The sequence below is a fragment of the Geotrypetes seraphini genome, chromosome 17, assembly GCF_902459505.1.
Source record: "Geotrypetes seraphini chromosome 17, aGeoSer1.1, whole genome shotgun sequence".
NCBI classification, from domain to species: Eukaryota; Metazoa; Chordata; class Amphibia; order Gymnophiona; family Dermophiidae; genus Geotrypetes; species Geotrypetes seraphini.
This window is the reverse complement of record NC_047100.1, coordinates 12,264,621-12,287,506: the sequence shown is the minus strand read 5'-3', so window position 1 is coordinate 12,287,506 and position 22,886 is coordinate 12,264,621. Positions and strand designations below refer to the sequence as shown.

Here is a 22,886-nt window from a genome sequence, read left to right as displayed (position 1 = left end):
CCTTTAAAATAAGCTTTTACAGCAGCGTGCTGGAGTCTTGCGCTCAATTGTCTGCTCTCAAATGTGGGCACTTTTGTCCCGCGCGCTTTTGTCCCATCACCCCCCTACTGCCTGCACACTCCCTTCTTCCTCCTTTTTATTTCATTTCAGAATATAAGCCGCGTAGAAGTATTTTTGATATGTGGGATTACAAATCCTAATATAACCGCTGGGATGTTTCTGTGGAATAATCTATCCGGTCCATTAAGATTACGTGTGGAATATTCTACCTTTACAAAATTGCTTACAACTAAGCTATTTATGGATGCCTACTTATGATACAGTATGTGAACTGTCCTTTCTGAAATTGTGCTACACTTCTCCCTCCGTATTCGCTGTGATAGGGGATTAACAGAACCGCAAATACAGAAAAACCGCAAATAACTTTTTCGTATGTTATTTGCCGTTTTCTATGAAAAACCATCGTGGATATGGTGAAACCGCGTATAACACGGCGGGAGACCTGGCCTGTTCCTGAAGGAGAAGCAAAACACGGTGAAGAAAGTGCCGGGAATCGGCGATTTTCTCTGTAAACGCTTGGAATCGGCGATTTCTCTAGGCAAGCTGATGTAATTGGGGGGAGGAGCCAGCAAGCTAAAAACCGTGAATAATCGAAACCGCGAATGCGGAAACCGCGAATACGGAGGGAGCAGTGTACTTTCTTTTGTTTTGCTGTTGAGTAGATGCAGAGAGTGCTCTGAGTTTATTACCGTTATGTTAAGAGATATATTTACGATGACCTTACCGGGTCTTTGTAGTAACAGTCTGTTTCATGAGTGTTATTTTGGAAACTGCTGAGGTTATCAGTGAAAAATTATTTAAATAAATAAACCTGATTTACCATGACATTTAAAAACACCAGTGTTTGTGGTCATATCTGTAGCGACAAAAAAAAACCACAAAAAAACCACACAATAAATTTTTATTCTCTTTCTGCCATTTAGCATGTGCTAAAACAACTTAGGGCTCCTTTTACAAATGTGCGCTGTGTTTTAGCGCGTACTAACCGCTAATGCGTGCATGTTAGTCCATGGACGCGTTAGCGTTTAGCGCGCGTGAAAAAATGTTTAGCGCACCTTTGTAAAAGAGGAGGTTAGTGCATAAATGAAACATATTAAATAAAAACATTCCCCCCCCCCCCCCGCGACAGGCAGTGCACTGATTCCCCACTGCTGGCGTTAAACTTGGATATTCAATACAGGTACAGTAGGTTTGGGATGAGCTTTGGAGGGCTCAAATGTTTCACCACAAATCTACTAGTTAGAGTGGGATATGGACCTAGGTTCAGAAATAGAGAATGACACGGTGACAAAATTCATCACCGTCCCCATCCCCGCGGATAACCGCGGTAAATAATCCCATGTCATTTTCTAGTGTCTATTTCAACCTCGGTCCTTCTACACCAGCATTCTTCAAAGCAAAGCTTGCGGGTCAGTGGTTGTGGCTATTCATACTCTGATTCTTATGTGAACCAAGGATAATGAAGCCATTGTGACATCACTGATGTGATTGGCTCTTAGGCACTTTTGGAATGAGGCATTATGACATCACAATATCTGCTCTGGAATGTTGCTGCTCAATCTCAGCATTCTTCAAAGCAAAGCTTGCGGGTCAGTGGTTGTGGCCATTCATACTCTGATTCTTATGTGAGCCAAGGATAATGAAGCCATTGTGACATAACTGATGTGATTGGCTCTTAGGCACTGGTGGAATGAGGCATTATGACATCACAATATCTGCTCTGGATACCAGAGACTGTCATTCTGTAGTGTCTGTTTCAGCCTCAGTCCTTCTACACAAGCATTCTTCAAAGCAAAGCTTGAGGGTCAGTGGTTGTGGCCATTTATACTCTGATTCTTCCCTCTCTCCTTAAAGAATAACATGAAGATGGTTTCCCACGGTTATCCACGGGGTCGGGAACCATGATGAATTTTGTCACCGTGTCATTCTCTTCCCATCTCTATAGTACACTGTACCGACCACTGTTTGCTTCTCTAATAGGGCTGGCCATAACATCTGAAGCTGTCTTACAAGCTGGTATGTACTGTTTTCATTCCCATTTTTGAGGGATGGGAGGGTGGTCAGTGACCACTGGGGTGATGGGGGTCTTGCCATAATCCCTGTAGTGGTCATCTGGCCAATTTTTTGGCACTTATTCATTATCGAAACTGGTCTAGCATCAAACATCCAAATTCTGCCCTGGACGTTTTCTAAAATGTCCTATTATTGCAGAAGAACATCAAAATCATAAGCCCATCCTAATTCTACCCAAACCGCACCTCCAACTCGTGCACTACCCCCCCCCCCCCCTTGAGATTTAGAAGCACTGCAGATGAACAGCACAGAAAACCGTCTACAAAATGTGTTTTGATAATAGTAATTTGAATGTTTTGGCAAGAAATACATCCATCTGCCCCTTTATGCCACTTTTTGGACATTTTTCTGTTTTGAAAATGAGCTCCTGACTCTAGTGGATAATATTTTGTATGTTAGGGAACATTGCAGAATGGAGCTCTTTGTTACAACTTGTAAAGTAACAGAAAAACACTTTCCTCAAATCCTTCCTCCCACCTGGAAAAATGCCGCATCCATTCTGAAGAGGGGCAATTTAAAGGGGATCCCTGGTAGTACCCTTCAGAGGTGTCAGGTCAAAAGCGCGCCGGGACAAAGGCGCGAGCAGACAACTGAGCGCAGTGCGGAGACGCGCGCCGAAGAAAAAGACTGTTTTGGGGGGCTATGACAGGGGGTGTGGGGGCCCACTTTACTTTATACAGATCGCGCCGCGTTGTGGGGGGTTTGGGGGGTTGTAATCCCCCACATTTTACTGAAAACTTAACTTTTTCCCTGTTTTTAGGGAAAAAGTTACGTTTTCACTAAAATATGGGGGGGTTATAACCCCCCAAACCCCCCACAACGCTGCCACGATCTGTATTAAGTATAGTGGGGGAGCTCTCCAACAAAAACCCCCGTCGCAGCCCCTAAAAACAGTCTATTTCTTCGGCGCGCACCTCCATCTTGCGCTCAGTTGTTGGCGCGCGCCTTTGTCTTCCTATGAACCCCCTTCAGATGGCCAGCTAGGGAAGTATCAGAACATACTCAGAGGCTATACTTACAGAAAGTTACCTACTAGAAAAGAATCTCTCTTGTGGCAAAAAGACTTTTACTCCAATTTCTGAGATTCCTGGTAATTTTATCAGATGAGGGGAACAACCAGTGCCCACACTGGAATTGCATTAGAAGGTGCACTTTTCTCGGAGGAGAGCAACGGTGCGAAGCACGAGCTGCCAAGAATCTAATTGTGCTACTTCCTGTGAACCGCAAGAGAAATACAGCAAGTGCCACCTCACTGTCACACTTCCAGCTGTCATTCTCGCAGAAAGCCGACAGTGTGAGCAGTGAATTACAGAGCCAGTCATTTCCAAAGAGCTAAAAATAGACCAGGAATTTCTACGGAAATGCATTTTGTATAAAGGGTTAGATGTATTGTCATATTAATAAGGATGCAAGCAGCAGTCTGCAGCAGACATTCACAGCTAAAAAAAATGCATGTTGGCAGTATCGCACGAAGGGGTGTTAAACTGATGGTGTATGTCTGGAAGGGAGGGGGGCTAATTGAGTGAGTTGATGGGGTGGTTATAAGTGGCGGTGGGTAGAGAATGACACGGTGACAAAATTCATCACCGTTCCTGTCCCCGCGGATAACCGCGGGAAAGGGAAGAATCAGAGTATGAATGGCCACAACCACTGACCCACAAGCTTTGCTTTGAAGAATGCTGGTATAGAAGGACTGAGGTTGAAATAGACACTAAAGAATAACAGTCTCTGGTATCCAGAGCAGATATTGTGATGTCATAATGCTTTATTCCACCAATAAGAGCCAACCTCATCAGTGGTGTCACAATGGCTTCATTATCCTTGGCTCCCATAAGAATCAGAGTATGAATGGCCACAACCACTGACCCACAAGCTTTGCTTTGAAGAATGCTGGTGTAGAAGGTCCGAGGTTGAAATAGACACTAGAAAATGACATGGGATTATTTCCTGCGGTTATCCACGGGGAGGGGAACAGTGATGAATTTTGTCACCGTGTCATTCTCTAGCAGTGGGGTCTGAGCAATTAAGTGAGTGGGGAAGTACAGTACTAGAAACTAAAAAGTTCTTTGCACTTTGTTTCCTTGTTGTCCTGTTCTTACGCTTGTTGACCTACCTGGCTGTTGTGCCTTTCTTTTATCTGCTTCCCTTCTTGGTTGTATGTTCCCTTTGCGATTGTTAATAAAGATATTTAAAAAAAAAAAAAAAGAAACTAGAAAGTTCTTATATGTTGTTTGCAGGAATTTTTATTCATCTTTGTTTTTCCCTCTTTTTTTATTGGCGTGCACCCTGTTTGCAAAGAATATACACTGGTCTGGATTCTATATATGGCACTTTGGGTTGCACGTGCAGATTTAGACATGTGCCCTATTTGCGCATGCAACTTAATTGATCGGCAAGTCAATCTGCACTGATAATTGGCCGCTGACGAGCAATTATCAGCATTAAATCAGCACTAATTGGAATTTACACACACCACTTTCTATTCTTTAAAGTGGTGCCTATAAATTCTAGTGTGCAGGTCTCAAAAAAGGGTATGGCCAGGGGGAAGGAGCCTGGGTGAGTCATGGACTTCCTAAAAGTTAGGCACACCGTTCCAGAGTACACCTGATCCACGCACAACTTCGGCACACCATTTAGGCCCGGTTTTCATTGGCACATATACCTGCGCTAAATAACTGTCATGCGGAGCGGCATAGGAAGGGGGTGGGGAGCAGAGACCGCTCTAGGCGCCACATTCACGGGGGGGGGGGGGAGGAAACAGCACCTCTCCTCCTCTCTGCCCCCCCCTTTCCGCATACCTTTTGAAATGTTCACCAGCATCTTCCACCTGCTTTTCGCACCGGCCTCTGCTCCCTTCCGATGTTGCTTTCCGGTGGCGGTACTAGGACGTGATGTCGGAAGGGCGCTGAGGCAAGCACGAGCAGCAGGCGGAAGAGGCTGTTCGTGACAGTGAACATTTCAAGAGGTTCAGCGGGGAATAGTAGGGGGCGCATGGCGTGACGATGCCAAGCACCACCGCCCCAGGCGCCAACCTCCCTCACCATGTCATTGGTCACGCAGACAATTGTTATATATGATTCTATAAACTTTGCCTAACTCGACAAGTGGTTTATAGATTCATGCTAAGTGCTGACCTTTTCGGCAGTGTTTGTAAGCAACATACATAGAATTTGGGCTACTATTCTATCTATGGCCAATAAACTTAGGTGTATAAAGTCAGCATGCTTAGCTGATGTACGCACATAATTAAATAAAAGGCTTAATTGGTGTGCTATGAGAACACGAGATCAACAAAAGACCCGACACTGCCATTGTTTCGGCCTTCGGCCTGCTTCAGGGGTCTCTATGATTATCTGTCATTCGGTTTCTTCTTTTAAATTAATGATTGTCCTAATAGCAAATGAAACCGCTATCTGTGGCTGCCATTCATAGGATACGGTTCAAGCGATGATCTGAAATAATGTCAAAACGGAGAATTTTGTTTCTGCAGATTGGCGCTTAACGAAACAAGATAACACTCTTTTCGGCTGCAGTGGGCAAAATAACACTCGGAATTTTGGTTGGGCTGAGAACTTTTTCGGCACCTCTTCGTCAACGGCGTGGAAAGGGGTGCCACTGTGCTGGGAGCAGAACCGTGTTCAGGATAGTGTTGCAAATTGTACCACAGCAGGTTTCAAAGCAAGTGAAGACCAAATCAGAGCCAACGTGTGTGAAATAATCGGTAACATTCTTCCAAGACAAAACACTAAGACCCAAGTAATGATTTGATGACTTCAGAATTTAATGCCGCAGTGCTCTGTTGGCAGCAGAGTTAAATTTATGAATGTCTCTGAGGACTACAGAATAGCTGCCCATTAAGAAAAGTTTTATTCTCATAAATTGTGAGTGAAAGGAGGTGGTGTAGTGACTCATGAGTGGCAAAGTTATATGCTATGGACCATTTCTCCTGATTGAAAACAAAAGAATTAATCATATATCTCATGAAAGTGTTATTACGATTGTGTCACATATGAAAGGTATCTTGTTTAAAGAATTGCTGAGTTAATTTCTCAGGCTGCTGTTTTGGTTTGGCTCTGAAGGGGTACATTTTTGGAGTGTGTACACACTATTCCCCCCCTCCCCCCCAGTTCTTTTATATTGTTTCTTTGAAATGAATAAAAACAATGAAAGACAAACAAACAAACAAAAATAGAAAGGAAACGTAGAGGGTTTGCCACTCCCCTTGGTGCCAGTAATTTTTTAAGCTGCCTTCCCCAACCATCTCTTACTCTACCCTTAAGTTTTAATGGGGAAGGAATGATCATGTCATGGTCAACTCCATGCAAAAAGAATCTAGGAACCTATAATAATTCCCTTTCCATTTGGGCTGACCCTCTGACACTTAGAAGCTGCCAGAACATGGGTCCCAAGGAAGAGGGAATAGACACTGGTCATTCAGGAGGCAGGAGAGATCAAGGAAGGAAGCATAATATCATTAGTGATAGACTAGCTGGAGTTAGACACCAGGGATCAACGGAGAACAAGGCTCTCAGAGCTCCATGAGAGACTTAACTGAGAACAGAAACATGATGGTAGATAAAGGCCAAATATAGCCCATCCACTATCTCCTCCTCTCCCTATTGGCTAAGGCTCTTAACACCTGCATTGGGATGTCATAGAACTTTATGATTATAGAAACATAGTAACATGATGGCAGATAAAAGTCAAATGGCTCATCCAGTCTACCCATCCACAGTAACCATTATTTCTTCCTTTCTCTAAGAGATCCCACGTGCCTATCCCACACTTTCTTGAATTCAGACACAGTTTCTGACTCTACCACTTCTTCTGGGAGACTGTTCCATGCATCTACCATCCTTTCTATAAAAAAAAAAAGTAGTGGAGAATAGGAATTACAGGAGGTTTAGGGAATCAAACAATGGAAACCCTCTACAAGGATCAATCAACCCAAGAAATCTATGAAGGACCAAGCGGGTGGCACCACTTCCTAAGTGAGGACAAGAAGAGTCCTGAGCTCACTTTCTATATAAGGCCCTGGTCCTGTGAGGTGTGTGGCAGATCCCCAGTGACTTTTGCTGTTTTTCAAAATAGCGCTTGCTAATTTGAGACTGGAGCCATATTGAAGTATAGGAGTAGCAATGCAGGGGATCACTCCTGCCCATTAAAACTCACAGATGAAGTAAGAGGTAGAAGGTAGGTGTCTAAGATACAATGCCAAGTGAGAAGAGGGTGCAGGGGTGGGAAAATGCCTTGGGGCTGACTATGCCTGTCATTGTATTTATTTTTTCTATTAAAATGAAAATTTTATTCATCGTTGTTGTATTTCATTTCTTTTCCAAAAAGAAATGAAATACGAGAACAGACATTTTCTTGAAATGTCCTGTTTTGTTTCATATGAAAGCAATGTCTTAGTTTGTTTGTGATGTCATTGACCATCACATCTGATTGGTTGGTGTTCTATTGCATCATTGCAGTACTTGTAACAGGCTAATGAAACAATGCTGCACTTCAGAATGTCCAGAACAGCTTGACGCTCAGCCAGTCCATTTGATCAGTAGTTCTCAAACCTGTCCCGTAGGACCACCAGCCAGTCAAATTTTCAGGATATCCTTAATTGAATATGCTTGAGCAAGAGTTGCTTTCAATGGAGGTAGTAGCCATGCAGATCTCTCGCATACATATTCATTAGGGATATAGGACAGGTTTCAGAACCACTGCATTAGATTACTGCGATCATTAGTCGCCTCACAATAAGAATCAAAAATTAAAGAGAAATGCGGCCATTCAGATTGCGGGAGTCAGCTGGGCTGACTCCCATGGCCAGCCAGGAACCTCAAAATTCAGTGCCACACAGTATCTGTTGACCGTCATTAAATTTACAGACTACTTTTAGATGCTTTCGACATAGTCTATTAAACTGATATTAATCGGCCGACCAGCTAAATAAGAGCAGCCAAACACAGACCTGCTATTTATGCAAGTCTGTCTGGCTGCTAAAAACTTAGTCGGCCAGCCAACGAACATTGCCGCTCAATATTCACCGTTAGATAGCATAGCATTATTTAAATGGCCTGTTAAATAGCTCTAAATATTGGGAGGATTGTGTTCTAAGGATTCCATTTAAACACCCAGTTATGAACTAGATCTTATTGATAAGACAACTCTTTGATTCTCCCCTCCCCCCCCCCCCAAAGGCTGCAAAATAAGGAAGAGTTTGATAGAGGCACATTTCCCAGAAGGCGGCTATATTTTAAATCCTTTCCCGGTTATTCATGGCTACTCTTTTCATACCTAATTAGAAAACTGCCTCCATCGTTTGCATTTGTTGTCACCACGAAGTGTCTGCCAGATCTCACTTCCAGTTACTTCTCTACTGGCAGGAGTGTTTGTGATTAATTGCTCTGACAGGTTTCTTGTGAACAGTTCATTGCTAAGTTATTTGCAGAAGGTTTCATAACGTCCCGCTTCTTGGCCTGCGTCTAATAGACGCCCATTGTGGTTTACCGAAGAGTGAGCTAGAGAATGACACGGGAACAGATTTGTTCCCGTCCCTGCAGGAACTCAATTTTCCCGCCCCCGTCCCCGTGAGTTTTGTCGCTGTCCCCGCTCCATTCCTGTAAGCTCTGCCTTAACCACACAAATTCGGACACTTATGATTTTAAAGTGTTTGAGGCTTGTGCAGATGAGGACGGAGCTTAGGCATTGGTGGAATGAGGCATTATGACATCACAATCTGAGTTCTAGAATTTTGCTATTTATGATTTTAAAGTGTTTGAGGCTTGTGCAGATGAGGAAGGAGCTTGCAGGAATGGGGCAGGGACAGGAAAAGAACTTGCGGAGACAGGGCGAGAAAATGAGTTCCCACAGGGACGGGGAAAAAATTTGAACCCGTGTCATTCTCTAGAGCAGTGGTTCTCAATCCTGTCCTAGGGGACCCCCCAGCCAGTTGGATTTTCAAGATATCCCTAATGAATATGCATAAGACATATTTGCATGCCTGTTTCCTCCATTATATGCAAATCTCTCTCATGCATATTCATTAGGGATATCTTGAAAACCCAACTGGCTGGAGGTCCCCTAGGATAGGGTTGAGAACTACTGCTCTAGAGTGAGTTAACCTGTTAGTTTGAGCATCTCTAGCAAGAGTGAAAATTGGGAAGAGTTGGACACTGAAGCAACATTTTTAATTTTAAAAATATCTGTAAGATGGACTTCATAGCCCATCCGTCTTATGTTTTTGCTCTTTGTATTCTTTTTCTTCGCAGCCATCTCGAAATACGAGACTTTCGGATTTAAAGTGGCAGTCATTGCGTCCATTATAAGTGGTGCTATCATCCTGTTGATGTCTATGGCTTTTTTAACTTGTTGTCTTATCAAGTGTGTGAAGAAAAACGAGCGGAAGAAGACGGAAAGGTAAAGGCAGGAAAAGAAAAGTCATAGGCCTTGATATTCAGACTGTGGGGGGCAGCATGACTACCTCCTACGGTTGGCAGTGAAGCCGGATACTCAATGCCAGGGCCATATTCGGCCACCATCATTGAACTTCCAGGTTCAGTACAGTCAAAGACTTAGCCAGCCAAGCCGCGCTATTCATTGCCTAGCTCAGGGGTGTCAAATGTCGGTCCTCGATGGCCGCAATCCAGTTGGGTTTTCAGGATTTCCCCAATGAATATGCATGAGATCTATTAGCATACAATGAAAGCAGTGCATACAAATCTCATGCATATTCTTTGGAGAAATCCTGAAAACCCAACTGGATTGAGGCCCTTGAGGACCGACATTTGACACCACTGGCCTAGCTGGTTAAGGCATAGCAGCCAATGATAGACCTGCTTTTTAGGTGGTCTACCTAGTCGCTAGATTTAGCCGGTGACTCACTGAATATTGGTATTTAGCCGGCCAGGAGCCATTCCCAGCCGGCTAAATACTGCTATTCGGTGGATAGTCTTTGGGATGGGGGGCAATTTTTAATTTATAACATTTTATTGAAGGAAATATAATATAATATACATAAATTTTCATTTCAAGTAGATTCACAATTATTATATGTTCATACATATTTTTATCATTCCTTCAAAATATTTTTCCAAATGACCCATAGCAAAATATCTTATACACCCCATTCTCCTCACCTTCCCCCTTTCCTCCCTCCCCCTACCCACTTCCCTTCCCTCCCCCTGAATGGAAGATGGCACATATTACTAGGCATTGTGATGCAATGAATATATACCAAAGCTTCAGTGTAGAATATTAATAATCATACTTCACGCTCTGGGGAAAAGATTTTGAATATAGGGGTCCCATATTTTCAAAAAGAATCGTGGGGGGGGGCAGTTTTTAATTGCCCACAAAGTTACAATGTACTACCTTTATGCTAATTCTCAAAAATTCTACCTGGATAGTGTGTCTTTGAAAATTAGCATAAAGGATGAGTGGGCTTCCCAACTTAAGTGTTTTATACCAGTTGTGTGTGGGAAGCTGATGAGATAAATTAGCATGTGGTTTGTTTGTTTTTTAAGCCATTGTTCTAAGCTATTTTCACCTATACATGTTTCTGAAAATGATTTCTCACAATTTTGTTAGCAAGTTTCAAGTTTAATAAATTCTTTGATTTGATCGCAAAATCATATTTCGATGCGATTTACAGCAAATAACAAATCGAATAAAAATAATAAAATCCACATACATCACATAAAACACTACTAGACACTTAAGGGCTAATTTTATAACAGTGTATATAAGTCAGAGTTCCATATAAAATGCCTATTTAATGCAGACAGCATGGACATTTAATTGTATGTGTCTTCCTAAAATCAGCTCATACAGAGATCCTCAGTAGCACACAAATTCTCACATAAAATTAACAGAGAAGAGGTGGTGGAACAACAAACCAGTGAGCCTTACCTCGGTGGTGGGAAAAGTAATGGAGATGCTGCTGAAAAGGATAGTCAAATATCTACAGTCCAATGGAGTTACAAGATCTGAGCAATATGGCTTTACCAAAGGCAAATTGGATCGAATGAATCTGATTTCTTTGATTAGGTGGCAAAATAACTGGATCGAGAGCATGTGCTGGATTTGATCTACTTAAATTTCAGCAAAGCCTTTGATACTGGGGGAACAATTTTAAAACTAGTCCATAGTGGAATGCAGGGCATGAGAGGTAACAGATTTGGATCTGTTGGGAAACAGTGATCATAATATGATCAAATTGGAGCTAATATCGAGAGTGACTACAAAGGAAATATACTGTAACTACATTTAATTTTCAAAAAGGTTACTATGATAAAATGAAGAAAATTGTTAAAATGAAGCTAAAAGGATCAGCTAGAAAGGTTCGGGCTTTAATTCAGGCATAGACATTGTTTAAAATTACTATTTTGGAAGGCCAGACAAGATGTATTCCACATTATTATTATTATTATATTAAAAAAGGTGGAGAGACGAGCAAATGACAGCCAGCATGGTTAAAAGGTGAAGAGGAAGAAGCTATTAGAACTCTGGAACTCATTGCCGAAGGATGTAGCAACAGTGGTTAACATAATTGGATTTTAAAAAGGTTCTGACAAGTTTCTGAAGGAAAGGTCACCCAAAGCCCACTCATAACATGCCTCCCAACACACCCACTAAAACGCTAAACACACAGCAGACTAGAAGTCCCATTAGATGTCTAAAATGCTGGTTTCAAAAATCGGTACTTGAACGTTTTGAACCTGATTCTCTATTGGTGACTGCCTAAGAAGCAGTCACCGCTCATATGTCAATAACGTGTTGGCGACCAAAAAAGAATCGCATCTACAGTCTCAGTCAGATGCCCGAAATGTAGACCAGCGTTTTGCAGGCCTACATTTAAGGCGTCTGTCTTGTGTCTATGTATGTAGATGCATGGTGATGCTTAAGTCCACCCAAAGCCACTTCCAGGTGAAGCCATCACTGTACTCCGTAGACATACTCCAGAGGCCTACAATGTGAGTGTTCTGCCTCAAATAGTTTTTTTTTTTAACGTGTGTCCCAATTGGCTGTCAGATGATGGTAGGATGCCTACTGCCGCCTTCTATTGGGATCCACATTTTCAAGAATCAGGCTCTTTGGGTCAGCAAAACGTGAACATCTTTTAGAAAGGAGGCACCATACGTGTCGGGGTATTTTTCTCCGGATTTGAAAATTTGTATTTATTTATAGTATTTTTTTTATTTTGTTTTTATTTATATATTTATTTGGTTGCTTAGCCCATCCTCCCAAAAGAGCCCAGAATGGGTTACAGATCAGCATACAAAGAACAATGATAATTTTCCTGGTAACAGTATTTTAGACACATTCAGGTAACAATTTAGAGGTCAGAGTCTATAATTGCAGTCCAGTTCATGTGAAAATAAAAGTGTTTACTGCTTTTCTGACGTTTGATAATTTTTAAAAGAGTTACCCGGCCTATGCAATGCCAAGACAAGAAATACAGAAATCAAGGAGAGCCTGGGGAAGCCCAGTTCAGCGATAACGCCACCACCAACTCCTATGATGGGAGGTTTGTGTGTTATTTTAAAGAGCAGCTTAGAGAAGCATCTATCTGGGAGATTTTACATTTGGGATCCTGCATGGAGGCAAAGGAGTGCAGTAGGTGAATCCCAGAGGTCTCTCCGAGCCTCATCTTTCTCTGATACTAGAATAAATCTAGATTTTAGATTTATTATAATTCTTTATTTTCATTTTATAGTATTGACATACTATTAGTCAAGACAAAGAAAAAATACAATACCAGTTCAGACTTTTAAGATGAGACAATAATCAATAAGAAAAGTGTACATTAGAAAAACAAAACAAAAAAGGTTCCTTTTCTCATCATAGAGGCAAAACATTAAACCAAAATATTTATTGAGGTCTAATGTTACAATCCAGTAAATTTTATATTTTGGTTTAATGTTTTGCCTCTATGATTTTAGATTTATTTATAGTATTTATATATCATGTATAATCTAAGTGGTTTACATTCAGGTAACCAAGCATTTTTCCCTGTCTGTCCTGGAAGACTCACAATCTGTCTAATGAACCTGGGGCAATGAGGTTGTAGCTTTAACCACTGTGCCACACACTCAGTTTATTTAAAAAACAAACAACCCCCCCCCCCCCCCGAAGAAATTGGATTCTTATAGATTTTTGCTATTGTCTGTTATAACATCGTTGCAGAAACCACGTCAAGTATATCAGCTATTTCTGTTTGCTCCTTTGTGTTGACAGGGATATGCAATTATGGCATCAGCTCGAACGCGAAGAAAATATGCAAACTGCTTATTTTGGTCTTAAAGGACGAAATAATAACAATAATAAATTCAGAAATAAAGCCGTCTCTAATGAATGGGTCAGCATGGCGTATGACAACCAGGGCTTTTCCAGGTAAGCTTATTCAAAGCATTGGCACACTGGGGGCTCAGCTTTTAAAATGCTGCAGATATGAAGTTGCAGAGCTCACAGGTACGGCTCCCAACAGACTATTCGCAGTTCTCAAAAAAAGCACGTCTGTACTTTTTCTTTGAAAACTGACTTTAGAAACAGCACCTGCAAAGATCTGGACCTCCTTTTTCTTTCAATATGTCCTGCAAAAATATAGAACCGTGTGTGTTCTCAACGCAACATAACGCTTCACTGGGAACACCTCCCTGAAATGCAGGTAAAAGGCACACTTACATCCATATAACTGGCAGGCAGTTTTCAAATATTCTTTTTACCACAACAAATAGCCTTCTGAAAATACTGTACTATATATTAAGATTATGCATCTATTTTAGTTGGATGAGTTGAGTACTGTTTTGTCTGCTCACAATCTCGGGGTCATCTTTAACTCCTCTCTCTTTCCTTCTCCACCCACAAACAACACATTGCTAAAACTCGCTGTTTTTTCCTCTATAATATTACCAAAATCTGACCTTTCCTTTCCAAGCACACTGCCAAATCCCTTATCTATGGCCTTATCTCATGCTTAGATTACTGCAACTTGCTACTCTCAGGTCTTCCGCTCTGCCATCTTTCTCTACATCAATCCATCCAGAATTCGGCTGCATGACTCACATTCCATGAGAGCCACTATACTCATTTTAGCCCACCTCTAAAGTCACTTCATTGGCTTCCCATCTGTTTCTGAATATAATTCAAACTCCTCTTACTGTCCCTCAAATGCATTCACTCATATGCCCCTTTGCTTTAGCCCTCCCTCCGATGTCAGCGCTGACACCAGGGAAGACTTCCGGCCGGCTATGTGTGATGCTGCAGGGCAGGTAGGAAAAGAAGACGAGCCTCGTGGCTCAAGTTGCATTGAACCCCCGCGGGATCCCCGAGACCACGAGGGGCGTCCCCACGGGATCCCCTTGACCTGAGGGGGCGTCCCCACAGGATCCCCATGACCTGAAGGCGGAACCCGCAGGATTCCCGTCGTCCCCATTCCCGTGCAGCTCTCTAGTAGGGATCTGTCTGCTCCGACATGTTTCGCCAAAGGCTTTATCAAGAAGAAGTTGCTGCACAGATGCTTTTGCTATATTTCAATTACTGCATTTCAGTTTGCATTAATTTCCTTTGGTAGAGCAATTAATATATGGTAATATAATAAATAATCCCCTCCCCTGAAAATCAGAGCAAAAATTATAGCCAATCTCTCTGCATGCTGGTAGCCCAAGGTTCCGTGTTCTATTTAGTCTTGATTGCATGACTTCTGAGCGGTTTACAAATAAACATAATATCTATGATACTATTACTACTACTATTTATTATTTCTAAAGTGCTGAAAGGCGTACGCAGCGCTGTACATTTTAACAAACAATAGATAGTCCCTGCTCAGAAGAGCTTACAATTTAATTTACACTGGACATTTCTGGCTTGGGGAGATTATGGTAGAGGAAATGATACAGTGGGTCTAGGAATCTGACAGCAGTGAGTGGGGGTTAGGAGCTGAAAACAGATTCATAAAAGTGGGCTTTTAGCTTGGATTTGAGCGCTGCTAGGGAGAGAATATAAGAGGGGGTGGAAGAGAGAAACTAGAGAGGTTTAAGGAGGAAATCCATTACATAATAGAATGGTGAGATCAAGGAGGAGAAAGTGAGGGAGAACGGATTTTAAGAGAAAATGGGATACTCACGTGGGATCTTTAAGGGAGTAAATTCAGGGGAGGGGATACTTGGAATGGGCAGACTTGGTGGGCTATAGCCCTTTTCTGCTGCTTTTTTCTATGTTTCTATGTTTCTAACTGTTGGTCAACTGCTCCAACAGGCCGCAATAAGCAACTCACCAATCCTTAATAGATAGATAAGAATAGACCTTAATGGTAAAGGATTAGTGTACAGTATAAAGCAGTGGTTCCCAACCCTGTCCTGAAGAATCACCAGGCCAGTCGGGTTTTCAGGATAACCCTAATGAATATGCATGGAGCAGATTTGCATGCCTGGCACCTCCATTATATGTAGATCTCTCTCATGCATATTCATTAGGGCTATCCTGAAAACCCAACTGGCCTGGGGGGTCCTCCAGGAGAGGGTTGGGAACCACTGGTATAAAGGATGAACCTTGTGGAGGGGGGAAGGTGGGGGCGGAACAGCCCGGCTGGCCGTGAAGTAGCCTGATCTGGCAACACTGCCTCTGCCTCACTTTCCGTGTAGCGACGCACCTCCTCCACCGCTCTCCCAGCATTCCCTCTGGCTTTGTGAGTCCCTGCAGGCTTTCCCACCAAAGAATTTGAGAACAAAGAGCAAGGAGTTGCTTGCTGGGGTAGAGGTCAGCTCCCACACATTCAGGCATGGGTCTGTTAATTTGAAACAGTTTTTATTGAATAATTCAAACATGGAAAAAACCTCCACTCCCAAGACAATAACACTAGATTCCCCGAAGTACTATAAAAGTAGCACAGTCAGAGCAGTGTCCCCCCCCCCTACCACACCCCTCCAACCAACCCCCTTTCTCCGTGTAACTTCAAGATCCATACACAAAGTACAACTATCAAATTCAGTGGGCTTGGACTCTTATAGCCCACTGATTAACAAACCCTCTTCCCCCCGATCTCCCAATGCCTGCATGTGATAGAAGAACAAGAAACGAAAAGGGAAAAAAAGAAAAAAATAAAGGTAAAAGGGACACATCTCCCCCCTCTGAGCACCCAGTCCTCACCCCAAGGGGAAGCACCACCCCCCTTACAAAGAATTCAAAATATCACTTCAGGCCCTTGGGGGCCTGTTAAAATAATACAATGTACCTTATCTGCCTAGCAGAGAGATATCCTGGACCTCACTGTAAAAGATCAGAATGCCTCAGAAGGGCCTGTTCAGGCCTCGTTTGCAGTAGGAAGATGCACGATGTGTGCTGCCAGTGGTAAGCAGCAATCAACACATATATCATGCACTATAATTGCACAGCAGAGACAAGCCTTAAATACTGTACGGCTGCCCAAGTCTGCCTACTTGTCATAAGCAGGAACAGTAGCAGGAAAAAAAAAAGCAATTTATTCTAGCCAGACTACAATGCCTCCCCCCGTCTTTTCTGCTAGCGAAGATATGTTATTTAAAAATTGTGTATTCCAAGATTTCTCTTCCGTTTAAGGCTACAGATTACAAAGAGTTAATCTTAAGAAATCCTCACTAAGAAAACAAAGTAGAAGCTGACATTACATTACATTAGGGATTTCTATTCCGCCATTACCTTGCAGTTCAAGGCGGATTACAAAAGAATTATCCAAGATGTATTACAACAAGAACTTACAAAAAAAAAAAAAAAAATTGTTCATTTTCAAAAAGAGTAAGAAATGGGTAAGGTTATTTGTTTGGAGTAGTTGGCTTTAGTGAGAAGTGGCGTTTGAGACTTGCAGTATTATTTCTTTTTTCAGAGTTTTCTTGAAGAGTATGGTCTTTATTTCTTTTCTAAAAGTCTTATAGTTGAGGGATGCCATCATTAGATTGGCGATTTGGTTGTCTAGTTTGGCTGCTTGAGTGACTAGTAGGCCATCATATAGTTTTTTTCCGTTTGACCTCCTTAATTGGGGGGGTATGAGAATGGGGTGTGAGTTTTCCTATGTCTGGTTGCGGTGTTGTGGATGAGGCGGTAAAGTCTTAAATAGTAGGCAGTATAATTTAAATTGTATTCTTGCTGGGATCGGAAGCCAGTGCGATTGGAGATAGGCTTCTGTAATGTGATCATGTTTCTTTAATGAGTAGATGAGTCTTAGTGCTGTGTTTTGTGTTTACATTACATTACCTGCTGTATATGAAACGTTCTTGCTCTTGGAGCCTGGGGAGAGCTTAATTTAAGTTTCAAGTTTTCAAGTTTATTGAAATTTTGATGTAAACGCAATATCAAGTATTTTCAATGCGTATAATAATAATAATAATTTGGGGGGGACAGATAAAAACTTTTGAAACAATTAACATAAATTTTATCCATAATTGATTAGTGATACATAAGGAAGGCAGGGATAAATTACAATTGTTTAAAAAAAAAAAAAAAAAAGAAGAAGAAAATGTTTAGAAAAACATTTAGGGAAGAACGGCATCAGGAGGGTTATTAAAATTTTTATTTATTTATTTATTTTTGATAAGACTTGGTCTAAAAGTAAATAGGAAATTCAATGACCTATATACAGATCTGGTTAAAGTTAAATATTTCGTCCTAAGATTATTAATAGAAAACCAAAAAAAAAAAAAAAAAGTTATCTAATCCGAGACTCATATGCATCTTTGTATAGGTAGCTTTTTAGTTTGCTTTTAAATTTTTCTAAAGAGGTTTCGGCGCGTAAATAAATTAGTAGCTTGTTCCAAAGCTGGGGGGGGGGTCCCAAAATAGAAAAAATTGTAGTTCTTCTAGTGCCTATTACTTTCAATGACGGAATGGTCAGTAGATGCTGATCTGTTGATCTTAGAGATCTAGCTGGGGAATATGATACAGGTAACCAGTGGGCTTTTTGTAAAAGGGGAGTAACATGATCAGAAAAGAAGGTATTTGAAATGAACCTGGAAGAAGCCAGGAGGCTGGAGGCTGTGTGTGCGTCTGTCAGACATTAATATCAGTCTCCATCCAAGCCACGGATCAATAGCCGAGAACCAGGTGCGCTGTCGGTTCAACGAAGCAAGTGAAGATGAGAGTAAGATCTCCCTCCCTCCAACAGGGGGGGGGGGGTCACGTCTGCACCCTTTGGGTGGGGTAAGATGTAGGCAGTGCGAATCGGGGGGAGGGGGCTTCGTTTTAAAATGTTGATATGACTTTTTCGGGTGGAGGGTTGGGTCGAGAGGGGAGAGGGCCAGCTGCTTTTGTGGGTTCATAGACAACCCCGCGAAAGCCAAAGGCGCGCGCCGACAACTGAGCGCAAGGCGGAGACGCGCGCCAAAGAAAATTACACTTTTTAGGGGATCCGACGGGGGGTTTTGTTGGGGAGCCCCCCTAGTTTACTTAATAGAAATCGCGCCGGCGTTATGGGGGGTTGTAACCGTCCACATTTTACTGTAAACTTAACTTTTTCCCTAAAAACAGGGAAAAAGTGAAGTTTTCAGTAAAATGTGGGGGGTTACATCCCCCCCAAACCCCCCACAAAGCGGCGCGATCTCTATTAAGTAAAGTGGGGGGGGTTCCCCCCCACGCCCCCCACCCATCGGAGCCCTAAAACCAGTAATTTTCGGCGGCTCGCACCCCTGCGCTGCGCTCAATTGTCTGGGTGCGCCTTTGTCCCGGCGCGCTTTTTGACCTGACACCGCTTTTGTGTCTAAGAATGAACAAAATTGTTCTCCTCTCATTTCATTTGTAAAAAAGCTCATCCCTGATGCAAAAAAGTTTTTACAGATAGTCTCCCAGATTTTATTAACATCCTTTTCACTGATGCATGCATGCAATTAAAATATTTTCCCCATCAAATACCCCACCCACAGTTCATAGGCGTGAGATGATAAACTTGCGTTAATTGCTCTACTGATTAGTAACCTCCCAGTGCACGCTGGGAACTTTTCTGTAAGATACTCATCACAGTGGCTTATGAAACCCGTAAGATATCTGCCATCACCACCACCATTTCTCTGGCCTCTACCCATCAGGAAGGAAATCCGCTGCCGTCATTCCGAGCACAGTATAAGCAGAGAACTGTGATCTCCTTCTTCGTCCACTTTGACGTGTGGAAATAAGGGACAGCAACAAGTTGCGGTATCCTGGGCACCTGACTGGCTTGTTGCGTCCCAAGGACTGGATCGAGATCCCTTTCTTTAGGACACAGGCTCTGAATCATGTTTTCAGGATATCCATACTAAATATGGGTTTAATTGCTCAGTTTTCTCAAGTCGGATGTAATATGGTGAAGAACTAACAAAGGAATGAACAGACAGGAAAAGTGAAAGTTGGCACAGTGATGAAGATTTCTGATGAGTTGCTAATTGGACAGTATTTTATATACCGAGTGGGCTTTTAAGTTGGATAAACAGTGTAGATTGGGAGGGTTTCACGTGCATTATTATGGTGTGAATGATGTGTGTGAAAGGTGTTGCTCAATTGATTTTTAAAGTATATGGTGCAACAAAAAATGATTTAATAAAATAAATAATTATTATAATATGTAATGGTTTAAAGAATAGCTCTTTTTGTATTGAATTATACTAAACTAGTTTTTAAGCCCGTTACATTAACGGGTGCTAGAATAGATGTGTCTGTCTGTGTTTCTTTATCTCTCTAGAAACATAGAAAGATGACGGCAGAAAAGGGCTATAGCCCATCAAGTCTGCCCACTCTACTGTCCCACCCCATTAAGTCAGAGTGCTGCTTGACCCACGTGGATGTCCCATTTATTCTTAAAGTCGAGCACGCTAGTGGCCTTGATCACCTGCACCGGTAGTTTGTTCCAGTGATCCACCACCCTTTCTGTAAAGAAATACTTCCTGGTGTCACCACCAAATCTCCCTCCTCTGAGTTTGAGCGGGTGCCCCCTTGTGACTGAAGGTCCCTTAGGAAAGAATATGTCGTTTTCCACCTCGACACGACCTGTGACGTACTTAAACGTCTCAATCATGTCACCCCTCTCCCTGCGCTCCTCTAGAGAGTAGAGCTGCAACTTACCCAGTCTTTCCTCATATGAGAGACCCTTGAGTCCGGAGACCATCCTAGTGGCCATTCGCTGGACTGACTCAGCTCGAAATACATCCTTACGGTAATGTGGCCTCCAGAATTGCACTTTAGAGTGGTCCATACTCGTGGTTACTTTATACCCAAAGATTCTCAAGACTCCTGACGCAGGCCGTAGGGCCGAAACATGTACATGTCGGGTCGAGTATTTTTGGAAGAATAAAGGATTACCTGTTTGTCCAGATGAGTTGAAAGACATCTTTATTTATTGCACCTTTTATTATTGGACAATTCCACTCGTTTTTATTATATAAGTTCTATTGCCCAAACACTCAGTCTCCTGACCCTTCAAGGTACCTAACCTCACCAATGTCATTAACCAGAGTTTTGTTGTCAGAGAAACTGTCGAAGGATACAGCAAAGGGACAACTCCAGTATCTGGGAAGTAAGGCTAGTGCAGAGCAGACATTTTTTTTACACAGCCCTGAAAATGACAAGGACAGATCAGGAGAAAGTACACGTGTTTTATATCATATTTATATCGTATGTGCGTGGGTCTTGTATATATCAGTGGGGGAGGGGAAGACATTGTATAATGGAACTCAAGAAGTAAAATGTAATAATGCCGTTGTTTTGCTGGCTCAATGATGCTTTGATTATTAATGTGATTGGGCAGACTGGATGGACCCTGCAGGTCGTTCTCTACTGTCATTTACTATTCCTCCTCCTCTTGTTCCCCAGCCTTTCGTTAACTCTCTCCTCTTCCCCCTTTCCATCCAGCACCTTCCCCCCCTTCCTTTTATCCTAACACTTCCAACCAGCATCACCCCTCTCGCTCTACCCCCATTCTTGAATCCAACATCTTCCCCTCTTTTCCTCTCTTTAGAGACAGTGCTGGTTTTCATGCAATTCTCCGTAAATGTATAAAGGTTGCCCACCCGAGTTAAAATGTCCTGAAACTACAGATCAGGACATTTATCTTTAGTTAGGTTATTTGCTCTATTAACACATGTCTGGAGCTGTGCTTTGGCACTGTGCACCTGCCACAGACCATCAGGCTGATATATCGCTTAAAATACTAGAGAGGGATCTTAAATTATGAAGCATTCACTGAACCACTAGTTAAAAAAAATGAAATGGAGTTGAAATATTATATTGTTGGGACATTGGCTGTCTGGATAAATTATTATCTCTCTTTTTTTTTTTCCATTTCTTCCAGAAGCCAAGAGTCACAAAACAGAGACATCACATGGCCTGCATGTTCCAGGGAATGCCATTCTCAGAGCAAATCAAACAAAGTGCATGTTGTATCGGACAAAGAAGCCATATCAGGATGTAACAGGATATATACAGTGAGTGGGACCCATGTGGTGGAGGTCTACGGAGAAGAGCGAGGAGCTCAGAAGAAGCAGGATTCTCACATGCCTGGGTAGCCTGATGCAGGTGCCTTACGCTGGACCAAAATCTACATGTGCCTTAAAAGCTCCATGGAAGCAAAGCGAAAGCTTTATTCTCCTGAAGATGAAGATTTTGTATTGTAGCTTCCAGATTTTATCCAAGTCGGATATGTAATATTGTCCCATAAAGAGAATTTACTCACAAATATAATCTGAGCCAATGCATTGTAAATTTGTATTCCTGTAGATTACACTGAGCTGTAACAATGGGGTATATTTTCTTCTTTTAAATTAACAAATATGTAATTGCATACAGTGGTTCCAGGATTCTTTAAGTCGCATTCCTTTTGTAAACGTGTAAGAAAAAACTCAACATATTTTTGCATACTGGTACAAGCTAGAAGTGCAATAAAGAATTTTTTTTTAAATGACTATTTTCCCCCCTTCGTTGCTGGTTCTGTTTTTCCAGTTAATCCAGGCTTTTTTTTTCTGGTTTCTTGGTGCAGAACTGTTAGCAGAGTTGGCATTCACAGTTTTGACAAGCAATTAAAGGTAGGTGCACTTTCCGGTTTACACAAAGAAGCTCAAGTACGAAGGGTAAGTGGAAGCCAAGCCAAAGATACAACACCCTCTCTGTCCGTACCGGGGCTCCGTCGGTGACGTCACCCATGCGTTAAGAATATCTGCCTGCTGTCCCTGGATAACACCTGTTACAGTAAGTAACTGTGCTTTCAAGTCTGAGCATAGCTTTCCCTTTTACAAAAAAAAAAAAAAGTCATGACCAATATGCTGAGGTTATATCCTGGCAAGGGAAAGGATGGTCTAGAACAGGGGTGTCAAAGTCCCTCCTCGAGGGCCGCCATCCAGTTGGGTTTACAGGATTTCCCCCAATGAATATGCATGAGATCTATTAGCATTCAATGAAAGCAGTGCACGCAAATAGATCTCGTGCATATTAATTGGGGAAATTCTGAAAACCTCGAGGATGGACTTTGACACCCCGGTCTAGAACAAAGGCTCATGCTATAAGGTTTCAAGGAGGTAGCAATTTTTTTTTTTTTCACAAGGGTGGTAAGTATATGCCCTCACATGGTGAATGGTGGTAGATAAAAGGAAGGTAACGAGGGCATGAGATAGGCACAGAGGACAGAGCCAGAGCTTCCATTGGGCAAATTATACAAGCACTTAGAGCGCCAAGATTCTGGGAGATGGCAAAAGGCAGGTAATGTAAATCATGTACCCCAGCAGGGGGGAAGTGCTGTTATAGACCTTTTAGGGAAGCTGAGCCAGTAGGTT

The 22,886-nt window shown here is 42.2% G+C and overlaps 1 protein-coding gene and 1 long non-coding RNA gene across 6 annotated transcripts in view; one reads left to right on the top strand and one right to left on the bottom strand.

Annotated features, from left to right (window-relative positions):
- Window positions 1-22,022, top strand: part of SUSD3 (sushi domain containing 3) — a 61,313-nt gene extending 39,291 nt beyond the window's left edge. For 2 of the 5 annotated variants that reach the window (XM_033926276.1, XM_033926279.1), the window contains exons 3-6: window positions 2,041-2,076; window positions 9,399-9,546; window positions 13,366-13,521; window positions 21,413-22,022. In XM_033926276.1, coding sequence (XP_033782167.1) covers window positions 2,041-2,076; window positions 9,399-9,546; window positions 13,366-13,521; window positions 21,413-21,626 — 554 coding nt within the window. In that variant the 3' untranslated portion in view covers window positions 21,627-22,022. The remainder of the gene's footprint in view (window positions 1-2,040; window positions 2,077-9,398; window positions 9,547-13,365; window positions 13,522-21,412) is intronic. The other 3 variants (XM_033926277.1, XM_033926280.1, XM_033926278.1) reach the window with 3 other exon arrangements.
- Window positions 1-22,886, bottom strand: part of LOC117351239 — a 166,840-nt gene that overhangs the window by 86,132 nt on the left and 57,822 nt on the right. The window lies entirely within an intron of this gene.